This window comes from Nansenia antarctica (assembly GCF_963989245.1).
Source record: "Nansenia antarctica genome assembly, chromosome: 1".
NCBI lineage: Eukaryota > Metazoa > Chordata > Actinopteri > Argentiniformes > Microstomatidae > Nansenia > Nansenia antarctica.
The window spans coordinates 14,913,989-14,926,488 of NC_137674.1; the positions used below are offsets into that span (position 1 = coordinate 14,913,989).

At 46.7% G+C, this 12,500-nt stretch overlaps 1 protein-coding gene across 1 annotated transcript in view; it reads left to right on the forward strand.

Annotated features, from left to right (window-relative positions):
• ltbp1 (latent transforming growth factor beta binding protein 1) overlaps positions 1 to 12,500 on the forward strand; it is a gene marked incomplete at its 3' end in the record, with an annotated part of 108,552 nt that overhangs the window by 20,238 nt on the left and 75,814 nt on the right. The window contains 1 exon segment of the mRNA XM_080532233.1: positions 10,428 to 10,579. Within this exon segment, the coding sequence (XP_080388359.1) occupies positions 10,428 to 10,579 (152 nt within the window).

Here is a 12,500-nt window from a genome sequence, read left to right on the forward strand (position 1 = left end):
GCACTCCCTCTCGTGTGATATTGCTTAAATAAAAACATAAAAAGTCCCAAAACACTTGTTTATAACTGTATAACTTCTCTACTGTAAGGTGAAAGAGAGATTGCCCAATAAGATGGATCGCAGTCCCCCGCTCAGGTTTCCTAGCACACGATTAGTTGGAAGTCTGTGTTAATCTCTCCTGGTGTTCCTTAAACAATAATTATTCTTGGAAAAGGCCGGGGTTCTTCTCTCTGGCCTTTGAAAAGTATCAGTCATGCCTTGTAAAAATATGAAGAAAGCCTCTCTCGTTTCATTTCCCCCGCAAGTTGATGCAGATTAGCGGCCTCCGGGCTGCCAGGATTCTGGTGGAGAAGAAGGGGTGGAATCTGTGTTAATGTGGTCGAAGCTGACGTAAGAGATTATGTGGGGGATTTTATAGTCAGTATGAATTTGAGACTGAAAGGCTTTCGTTTTCATTCGCATCATCAAACAAGGTAAAAGTTATTCCAGATAGCTTACTTACTTACAGCAACGGCTGAGCTTTGATGTGTTTGTGAAAAGAGAGACAATCATTAGTCATTATGTTGTGAAATGTTCACAACCAGAGAATCCGAGGGATTAATTTTCACTTGAAGTATCTTCTCTTATCTAGCGGTGCCAGTTTATCTCCCCTGGAACTAAGAATAGATAAGCTGCTTATCTGTGATAAAGTCATACTGCATGATCAGAATGTAGATCACACGGCCCATGTGACTGCAGACGAAACACTCTGGCATTTCCTCCCTCAGTAGTTGGGCCTACTGTTAATAACTGACCTATTTGGAAAGATAAATGATGTGAAATATGCCTCTAACCAGCCCTTGGGCAATCCCACTCCTTCCCATTTAGTTTCGTTTAAATATTGGACTGAGGATGAAATTGCCGGTCGTTCCCAAAGCTAACAGCTGGCCTAACAGAGGATTACAGATAGATCTGTTCAGATAGATTTGGGAGTTTTACCACAGCGCTTGCCAGAGGGCCTGAAAATATATTTTCACCACACACCCAACGCCGAAGTGAAGAGAGGTCCAAGTGTGCTGGAGGTCACAAAGCAACTTCAAAAAGGCAACCGGTGAGAAAAGAAAAAGCTCGAGTCAGTCTAGAAAAATCTATTTGGATAGTTGCCCGACTTATTGCTTCTGTGCTCCAACCGACCCCGCCGTTCCTGAAATGCAACTGTGATGAATAATCCCCCCAGTGTGTGTGGGGCTGCTGAGCGATGCTGTAGTCCCTTTATTGTGGTATTTAATGAGCCATTAAATTCAGACCTCACAAATTTCACTGTAGACCCTTTTTACCTGCTGGCTCTGTGCCCAGAGGGACGGGGTGGACGCTCAGAAGGAACCACACACACACACACACACACACACACACACACACACACACACACACACACCACACACACACACACACACACACACAACACACACACACACACACACACACACACACACACACACACACCCACACACACACACACACACACACACACCACACACACACACACACACACACACACACACACACACACAACACACACACACACACACACACAACACACACACACACACACATCTTGCAGAAGCAAGTCTGTTAATACACTTTGACTGCAAAAAAGACACTTAAAACACTTACTGTTACAGTAGAGGAGATCGGCCATTGTTGGAGCATCATAATGGGCTTTAGACTTCACAGTACCCTGCTGGGAGTGGCAGTCAGGTGTGTGTCACAGGGCTGTGGTAGGTTGTGTGTGTAGGCCTGTTCCTATTGGGCTTCCCTGTGGGCAGAACACAAACTGAATGATTCAGCTCAGTAGAAAGTTGCCAGGTTGCAGCCAGTACTCCAGAAGGGTAAAGAGACCAGGGGTGAATCAGTCTTTTCCTCCATTCCTTACATCCTTACATCCTCTCTCCTCACCTCCTCTCTCCTCATCTCCTCTCTCCTCACCTCCTAATCAAAGCCTTCTGGAGGAGAAGAATTGTGAGGAGGATTCTAGGATCCTCTCCTTCAATGCCATTCGAGAAAGAGGCAAGGACCCCATGAGCATTTTAGAAAAACCTCCTGTATTAAACATCGTTTTTTGGTTGTATCCTTGTACACCTATTATGACCGGTGCAGTAATGTCTAAATCCAAACATTATAGAAACGTAAGTAAAAGGATGTTGTCTTGTGCCGTCCATACAGAGATGATGATGGTAAATAACCGCGGGACGATGTTCAAACCAAATGTTGCACAGTAGAACGTAGTGGCAGTGTGGTTGTTATTTTACGGTCGTCATCCAACGTTGCTACATTGTTTATGATGGGTTGAAAATGAACATGTTCTTAACGTTGGCAGTTCATGGTCAGCATCAGACCATCTCACTGTTGAAAATAATAGTTTTTCAAATGTGACCTATTACAAGTTTTCTTTATGTCATTATTTGACCGGCGTGATCCAACATTGTAACACAGTTTCTCATTAATTCCTAAGCAAGGGAAGTAAAAAAATAACATGCAATTCAATTAATTTGAAAGAACTTGAATGCTTTACTTAACATTGATATAAGATACAATCGTTGAGTACTTTCTCCAGATCTGTTATGTAGGACTAGATGTTGATATCCCTCGATACATACATACTTAAGGCACCGATGAGACTCTGTGGTGTTCAAATGAGCGATGGCATCCTTTGGGTTGTCAAGTGGGCGCCCTCCTTCATGAATGTTTCGCTGATAAGCCCACGACACCTCCAGAGGGTTCAGCAGTGAATCCCAGCGTCCCAGGTTCACTCCCTAGATGCGATCAGCTCATTTGAACGCCCGGGTCGAGTCCTTTCTCTTCATCCACAGCCACTGGCTCCCCTTTTCAGCAGCCCTGGAGAGGTCCTTGATTGCCTGCCGGTGGGTCTTCCCTCGCACTCCCATCTCCCTGAGTAGCCTGGATGTTGAGGTGGCTACGAACCCTCTGCAGCCTACTTCCACTGGGCGTACCTTCGCTGTCCAGCCTTGTTGTTGGGCATCTGCTGCGAGTTCAGTGTACCTCAGCCTCTTCCGCTCGTAGGCCTCCTCCACTGCACCCTCCCAGGGCACGGTGAGCTCGATGATGTAAACGAGCTTGAGCGAGGCTGACCACAGCACAAGGTCTGGTCGCAGGTTGGTGGCTGCGATCTCAGCTGGGAAGCAGAGTTTCTTGTCCAAGTCTGCCAGCAGCTTCCAGTCCCGTGCTCTGCCCAGCTGCCCAGTGTCTGGTCTTATGGTGGTGAGGCTGGCTTGACCCTCGCCCTCCCGAACAAATGGTGCTGGCTGCCACCGGGATGATAGGGGAGGAAGGGCGTTCACACTTGTCCGTTGACTTTCCAGCACTGCTGCAAGACACCTTAGCACCTGGTCGTGCCGCCAGGTGTAACGGCCTTGGGTGAGGCTGGTCTTGCATCCCACTAAGATGTGCTTCAGTGTTGCTGGACTTTGACATAGAGGGCACGTGGGGTCTTCGCCATACCACTGGCTTAGGTTTGCAGGAGAAGGCAGGACATCGTAGGCAGCCCTGATGGTGAAGCTCGCTCTGAATGCCTCCATCTCCCACAGATCTTTCCAGGAGATCTTCCTCTTTTCCACTCCTTCCCATGCCATCCACTGCCCTTGCTTTGCCTGCGCCACAGCTTGTGCGCGCCTTCCTGCTTCCTCTTCCCGACGTACCTCCTGGACCACCAGCTTGCGTCTCTGAGATGGATTGGCCTTGCTCCAGGCCGGTGTACTAATCCCGAGGCCAAGACCACTCCTCCCCTCCTGCACTCGGCCCACAATGTCCCTGTGTCTGAGTGCTGCCTTTGCCTGCTCAGTTGCAGCCAATGGGGTCCACTTCCTCCCAGTGGCCAGGATGGGGGCAGCTTGGGCTACAAATGGATCATTCGAATCCAGAAGCATCATCTCCAGTCTGACTTTGGCACACTTGTACTCCTCTGTCAGTCTGGAAATGGGCAGGTGTAACATCCCTTTGCCGTAGAGCCCAATGCTGCTGAGGCACCTGGGAAGGCCAAGCCACTTCCTTGCATATGAGTTGACCAGTCTCTCCAGCTTTTCCACCTTTGAGAGAGGAACTTCATAGAGGGTTAGTGGCCACAGGAGACGTGGAAGTAGTCCATACTGCATGCACCAGAGCTTCAGCTTGCCAGGAAGCAGGGTTCTGTCGATGTTCTCCAGGCCGCTGGCTACCTCCTTCCTGAGCTGCTCTACTTGCTCTTTATCTTTGAGGGAGGCATCATACCAACGACCTAGGCTCTTCACAGGCTTCTCAGAGACCGTTGGAATGGGATCTTTGCCAATGTGGAAGCGGTGGTCTGACAGCTTCCCCTTGACAATGGAGATGCTTCTGGACTTGCTCGGCTTGATCTTCATGCGAGCCAACTCAATGTTTTCCTGGAGCTTTCTTAGTAGCCGTACTGTGCAAGCCTTGGTCGTGGTGAGTGTTGTGAGGTCATCCATGTAGGCTCTGATCGGCGGCAGCCTCAGCCCAGGTCTTATTCGCTGTCCGCCAACCACCCATCGAGAGGCCCGAATAATGACCTCCATGGCCATGGTGAAGGCCAGCGGGGAGATGGTGCAGCCGGCCATGATTCCCACTTCCAGATGTTGCCATGCTGTGGTGTACTCTGCTGTGGTCACGCAGAGCTGGACGTCCTGGAAGTAGGCCTTGACAAGGGTTGTGAGAGCTGGTGGGATCCTGAAGTAGTCGAAGGCTGTCCACAGGAGGTTGTGAGGGACTGAGCCACTACTGAAGATTCTAACTTGGCAGTGACTCATGGAAAAATGAACTCCCATATCTCACTCATGTTATCATTTCCAAACCAAAACGTTTTCCCTGTGAGTATTTGCATTCTCACGGCACAATAATGTTTCTGCATTATGTTGTCTGGGTTGTCTTCGCTTATTGTTTTTAGGAGTGGAGAGACATGACTTGAAACAGTCCTGCACAGGTGCTGAGCTCTTCAGGTTTCTCAGCTTGTTAGTTTGGTCTTGAAATACAACCCCCGGTCTCTCTTCTCTCTAAGATGGAGTTGTAGAAATGGAGGAGAGCTGAGCCTCCATTTGGGTTGGCCTGTCTGTCTCCAACTTGCTGTCAGAGGGAGGGAGAGAAACCGCCTCCTTCGTCTCCGGGTCGCCAGTGTAGACCGGAGGGAGGGAGAGGCAGGTATCACTTCATTGTTACAGCAGACAGACAGACAGACAGACAGACAGAGCCGAGGTCTAGCAGTCCCCTCAATCAGGGGATAACATGACAAATCTCCTGTGTGATGGATGTTGTCTGCGAGCTGCGCGCGTCCTGCCAACTGGCCCCAGCGCTTGTTCCACACCAGCATTCCTCACGCCTCAGTTCTTCATGTGCAGGAAAACCACATCACTGGGAGAGAGAGGAGTAAATGGCAGGCACCCATCACTCCCTCTCTCCCTACAGGGAAGTCATTCCTGTGAATTGTTAGAAACTGTGTTGAAAAAAAAGGGGTTTTAATATTGTGTCAGAGCCAACTAGTCACCCGCATGCTCTTTGTGAAGCCAATAGGTTCAGGGGGGACCTTCTTTTTTTTTTTTTTTTTTTTTTTAAACAAGTACAGTAGCCTTCTGTATATTCAATGGTCTGTTAAAAGGACAGGTCTTGATTGTAAAAAAGGAACTCCCTGTTTTAGTATGTACGTATGTTTTCACAGTTGTTTTTCTTCTGATGCGTGTGCCCAACTGAAGCTTGGCTAGCCGGCAGATGTGAATTATGGTCTTGTAAATGAGGAATGATGCAACAGAACCGTTCCACCTGGGCTAGAGCAGAGAGCTGCTGGGTGGTGATGGACAGTACATACTGTTTATGGGACAGATATTTGACAGTGACGTGATAAGCAGCTGTTATAATACCAGCTCCATTAAAAAAAAAAAAAAAGTGTCTGTCTGCATGGGTCAGTCTTTGCTGAGTTTTTATTTACTGTAAGCAAGCTAAACCTTTATATTTATCAAAAGATATTTGATAAGTAGCTTTTGCCAAGATTAGCATTGGCAACCTTGTACAGTGCGCAATCTTGACTTGCAATTCCAAACAAGTCTATAGTAAACCAGCACGGTTTGTGATTAGACTTAAACATGTTTACTTTTGGATGTTATAGAAGTCTAGTCACAGATTGGTAGGTGCCTTGTCTAAGGCTTTTCCCGATTTCAGTCAGCATTCCGAAAGATGGCCACCAGAAAAAACATTGATATATTTATTATTTACGAGACCGTGCATTCCCACCATCTGCAATCATAATTTTTCTTTTCTCAAACTCAGATTTATTATCCTTTCAAAAAAATACAATTTACCTTAATAAAGGTGCATGGGTCATGAGTCATGTTTTCTTTCCAGTGTCTTCAAATCAGAGTACAATCTATGTGAGTCATCATCATCTGCTACATTTGAGGCAAAGTGAGGGAGCCACCCCTCCTAAATGTCGTTGTTTGGTACCTGTACTATAGCAATGACAATAAAGACCATTCATTCATTCATATCCCCTGTGCCTACCAGTCTGTGACTAGACTTCTACAACATCCAAATGTAAAAAGTACTAAGTCTAGTCACAAATCGGGCTAGCAGTAAACATGTTGTCCTCCACGAGTAATGAACGCTCCTCATTGTGTGAATTGGTGGTCAGTCAATCAGTGTAATTAATGTTGTTTACTATAGCAACCAATGCCATGATCTCTATGGCAACATGCATAATTCACCCAAGTCTCTTACACAAGCGTATGACGGAGACTAATCCCGCCATCGTGGGGGACAAGTAGTTGATGTAATCCTCCTTTGTGTTTCTCAGTGGAGTTAATTGCCACATTGGAGATGGTTGGGGTAAGAACTGGCCAAACAGGTGTGGAGGAGCATTACCACATAGCTAATGTGGAGGAGCTCACCATAGCTCTCAGTACTTACTACAAGTGATCCCTTCCCATTTAAATCAAGATGAAAGTATAAGATGGGTTCTATTAACGGAGAAATAAACCCCTCCAGTTGACGTAAGGTTGTACCAAAACGAGCTGGAGTAGGGACACACACAACACCTCTACCAAGCCAGCTCAGAGTGCCAACAGTTCATTCAGCTTATCCTCTCTTCCCTGCTGAACCCCGACTTAATTCAAATGGTGAGTGTCAAGACATTAAGGAGATATCCGGGGAAAACAGGCTCTCAGACGTGCAGGAGTCTGGAAGGTGCCAGGCCCCGTCCTGTTGTTGTCTCAGAATTGGTTTGGCCGCGTTCCCGCCAATAACTGTCCGTATTTGAGCCTCCTCTCCTAGGAGAACTATGTGACCGGAGGGCTGGAATATGTTTCTCCTTTGTTCAAGCACATTACATCAGGCAGGCATCTCAGCATGGCAGACACTGCAGATTAGATCACTGGAGGGCATTTGGAAAGAGAGACGGGGGAGAGAGAGACAACTGAAGACGGTTGCGAAAATACACCCTCCTCCTCCTCATTCTCTCTCAATTCGATTCTCGACATTCTCTCTCTCTCTCTCTCCCTCTCTCTGTCTCTCTCTCTCTCTCCCTCTCTCTGTCTCTCTCTTTGTCTCTCTCTCTGTCTCTCTCTCTCTCTCTCTGTCTCTCTCTGCCTATCTGTCTCTCTCTCTCTCTCTCTCTCTCTCTGTGTCTTTCTTTCTTTAAAATGTTACTTTGTCTGGCAGTGAGCCACTGTCCCTGTTCCCCACCTCGTCTCCCTCTCTCCCTTTGAGGCTTTTCCTGAGACTACAAAAGACCTCCCTTATAATCGTGTTGACAACAACCCCAAAAATTGCATGTTAGACCATGATCAACAAGATTTCCCCAAACCATGTCTCCATTCCACCACTGCCTGGCAAGCACACAGCACAGTATACTGTAAACACTTAAGCAATAATGCCAGAGAGGTCTGAATTTATCATCAATATCGTCACAGGTTTGGGGGAGTTGTTAGGCATGATGCACGGTGGAGGGCCGGCAAACCCATACCAAGTGACAACAATATTGACGATAAATCACAGTATGTCTTTATTTTGTGATAGATTCTGGTGGTTTCGGGCCATCCACTGAGAAATAAAGTTCCCCAAAACTACAAACGTTGTCAAGTGAGTGTGCTACAAATATCGATCGTGTCGTAGGAATATCATAAGAGGTGATTTAACCATGGCCTCAAATGCCTCTCTGCCAATCACAGTGCTTTAGAAACATGGTGGTTTCTGCATCCCATAATAACGGAATGTTATATTGCTGGAATGACTCGCAATGACATGTGATCACATGAACATTGTATAGCAGAACAGGGGCAAATTACTACTAGCTGTGCATCGTCTATACTTGCCTGCCTCCCTGCCTATCTGCCTGCTATAGCAAGACGTGTTTGTTTTGGAACACACAATCTAACAGAAGAGCGAGCCAAATGATAGCTTTGCTGTGAAGCTTGTCCCAGAAGATCTCATCTGCACATCAAAGGGGATTCGCTTGACTGCAGAAGTTGGGGTGGGGGTGGGAGTGGTGGTGGGAGTGGTGGTGGGAGCACGGGGGGAATGAAAGAAAGAGCGCACTTGTGTCACCCCCTCCTCCCCTCAGGATGAAACGAAAGATGAAACCTGTCTTGTTCCTTGAAGTTCCCCGGGTATGATTGGTGTGAGTGGTTGTGGGCATGAGAGTGGGAGACCCTTGTGTCAACAGGTCCTTCTTTACATAACTTTACATCTCTCTTTTTTTTTGTTACTAGTAAAGTGTCTGGTACAGTAGCTGTTGTGATGAGGGGTCCAATGACATGATTGGCAGTAGCCAACTGCGATTAGCACAGGGAGAGAGAGCGGAGCGGAGCCCTATGGAAATGGACACTATGCTGATGATGATGATGATGATGATGATGATGATGAGGGGGGAGAGTAGGGTCATCCAGCAAGGTTACCCTCACAGCCATGGACACCTGGAGAGACAACTTCACTGTATGTGTGTGTGTGTGAGTGCATGTGGTGTTTGTGCGTGCGAGCGTGATTAGAATTAGATGCATTGTTTTGAAATGGAAAAGAGTCCTTGGCAGTTCTTCCGCTTAAGATAAGCTTTTTCTTGGCCTGCGGGTTTTCGCTTCCCTCCAGACTATGATAATCTAGGAGGGGGAACAGATAAGTACCACTGCCTCCACTGTGGTTGTTTTATCGTCCCCGTCTATAAACCATTTAGCGACGGATTTCAACACCATCCACACTGTTGTGCTCCTTTTCTCCTGTCAGAAATAAAAAGCATTTTTGTCTTCTGTTGACCATGACCCAGTCCTGTCTGAGTGGGTTTAGTGTGGCGACTGACAATTTGATACCGTTATGCTGTGTATAAAAACCTCTACTAGCGCTGTCTCCGGCAATACTGAACGGCTCAGAGGGCCTGCACCAGATGACCAGATTCCTCTTCTCCTCGTTGTAAACAAGTCACATTTCATTTGGGCTGAGGGATGCTGAGCAGAGAGGCTAAGAGTGGGACAGAGGGGCTTTTACGAAGATGGTTTAGGATGGTTTTGTTCAGCTTCCAGCCAACTGTGTCCTCACTTTACTCTCTCTGTCCTATCCACCCCAACACAGACACAGACACACACACACACACACACACACACACACACACACACACACACACACACAAAGTGGCAGTGCTGTCCTCTCTATGTCTGTGTCCTGTCTAGTAGGGTCATGGGGCTACAGGGCGGTTGTGGAGGAAGTTTTGGCTCCACTCCCACCGGCCTCTCCCCCAGTGCAGAGGATGTGTCTGGATCTCCTCAAGTGTCCGCTGGACAGATTAGGTTCATCTCTGGTGCTCCTCTTGTGTTATGTTTAATGCGGCTGTGGCGTAGGAGGTAGAGTTGGCGTCTAATAATCGCAAGGTCGGTAGACCGGCGGTTCGAACACCCGGCTGGCCACATGTCGAGGTGTCCTTGGGCAAGACAATGAACCCCAAATTGCTCCCAGTGAGCGGGCCGGCGCCTTGCATGGTAGCTTGCCGCTGTTGGTGTGTGATTGTGTGTGTGTGAATGGGTGAATGAGAGGCTATTGTAAAGCGCTTTGGAATAAAGTGCTATATGAGAATATATCGAAATGAGATGACAGGCGCCTTGGCCCACTCCAAGCCCTAGCCCCTCCACTCCCACCCAGCCCTAGCCCCTCCACTCCCACCCAGCCCTAGCTCCTCCACTCCCACCCAGCCCTAGCCCCTCCACTCCCACCTAGCCCATGCCCCCAACCTCCTTGCTCAAGAAGAGAATGTACTGTAATCTAAATGATCATAATGACAATGTGTGATTTCAATCATGTGTGTTTATTGTCTATACTAATTATTGTATTGTGTAGGGTAGACAGCATGTCAACAAGTTAATCAGATGAGATTGCGCTGCGTGTGACCGTCTGTATTCTTTATCCCCATCCAGAATCCGGCCTATGAGCATGCACCCAGGACAGAGTCAGCAGTTTGTCCTGAAGCCCAAGTACTACCACACACACACCACACACACCCAGACGCACGTTCAGCACCAGCCAGACAGACCCATCCCTCTGACGGTCGGACATAACCCCATCCACGGTAAGTAAACCCACCTCCTCTCATATCAGTGCGCCCTGATCCCCTATGCCTCAACGGGACCGTCGCTGTTGCTTTTAAGGCTTTTAAGATATTGACATTATACAAAGTTTCACAGACATTTGAAATGCAACACTTGATGCAAACCTAAAACACCTGAGACCTTTGTGCCAGGTGCAAAGACCTAGGTACCTGACACACCAGGAGAGGTCCTGCTCTAGCCTCAGTAAAGACTACTCGTGGCGTTAGAATTATAAGGTTCTATCTCCATTTTTGTCAAGATTGAGTTTTTTACATAATCTGATCCATTAGGTGTTTATTAATGCCTGTCTGGTGTTATTTTTAAAATGTTTACATTTTTTAGTTAGTAATTAATAAAATACAAAGGTTCCATCTCACAAAACATAATGGAATGTAAAAACGTTGACGCTCAATATCTCTGAACTACCCTAAACGGAGATAGAACCTTATAATTCTAAACTCACTTACTAAATCACTAAACTGGATGGCTGAGAGACCGTCCTCACAGCTCCAGGCAGTTCAGTGCTGCTGAGACTAATGCAGCCCCCAGCTTGTATTTACTAAGTGATGACTTTGTGAGTCTTGAGGCCATTCCAACAAGTTGCGAGCCAGCACAATCCCCCTAAAAGCATAAAGATGTTATTTCACATTTTCGTATTTTTTAATAAAAGTGTCGCCAGCTTGTTGTTAAGATTCCTGAGCTCTCCCAGGCATGGGTTTTGGGGACAGGGGTTTGGAAAGTCTCCCTGTCCCTCTCCCTCTCTCTTTGAGCGGGACCGCAGGATACCAGCGGGTCCAGCTGAACCAATTACACTGGGTGTTTGTTATTTCAGGGCCAGGGATTGATCAGGCCCGACCATTAATCACTGCCAAACGGACACGGTAGCGCCCGCTTTAGTTATGTCAGGCTGTCGTTATTTCAACATGAGGTTTGGGCAGTACCCCGTTTTCTCGCATTACTTATTATTATTATTAGTATTAGTATTCAGGTTTATATTTCATTCTCATCTATCGGTTTAGAGAAAAGGCTGAAAAGTGTAAAAGGCTTGCCCATATGCTAATGCTATCAATCCAGTAGTAGTGGATGGAAGAAGAGAAGAAATTAAGCATGAAAAGGGATGTTAGACTGTTAGGCGATGTCTCTACAGAAACATCTGTCACATTCTGGGTATCGACTGCCTCTAGATTTCTCTCTCCATGCTTAATTGATTTTTTTTGCTTTCGTTTTTTTATCTGAATGGATAAAATGCAGTAACTCTACTGTATGGGCACACACACACACACACACACACACACACACGAGTCAAGAGTTTTTCGTCGCCCTTGGTGATCACAGCTCGAAAAACACTTCTATGACATGTGGGGTCCCACAAGGTTCCATTCTAGCTCCCTTACTTTTCAGTCTGTATATGCTACCCTTACGTGATGTCATTAGGAGGTACAATATTAGCTACCATAGCTACGCAGATGACACCCAGCTCAATATTTCTGTGGCACCCGATGACGACAGCTCAGTTGACCACTTGGTAGAATGTATTGTTGATATACATGCATGGATGTCACTGAACTTCCTTCAGTTAAACCAGGACAAAACAGATGTGTTGATCATTTGTGGAAAAAGTTGAAAGGGAGAGAATATCTACTCACTTAAAAACCCTCTACATTGAACACTACACGCCAGGTCAAAAACCAACGTGTCATGTTTTATTCAGATCTTAATTTTGAGACGCATATTAAAGAATGTGACAAGGACATCCTTTTATCACCTGAGAAACATTGCTACGGTGAAACCTTTTCTTTCCCAGGCTGACCTTGAGAGACTAATGCACGCTTTTATTACTAGTAGGCTGGATTACTGTAACACTATCCTGTCTGGCCTACCAAAGAAAGCTGTTAGTAAACT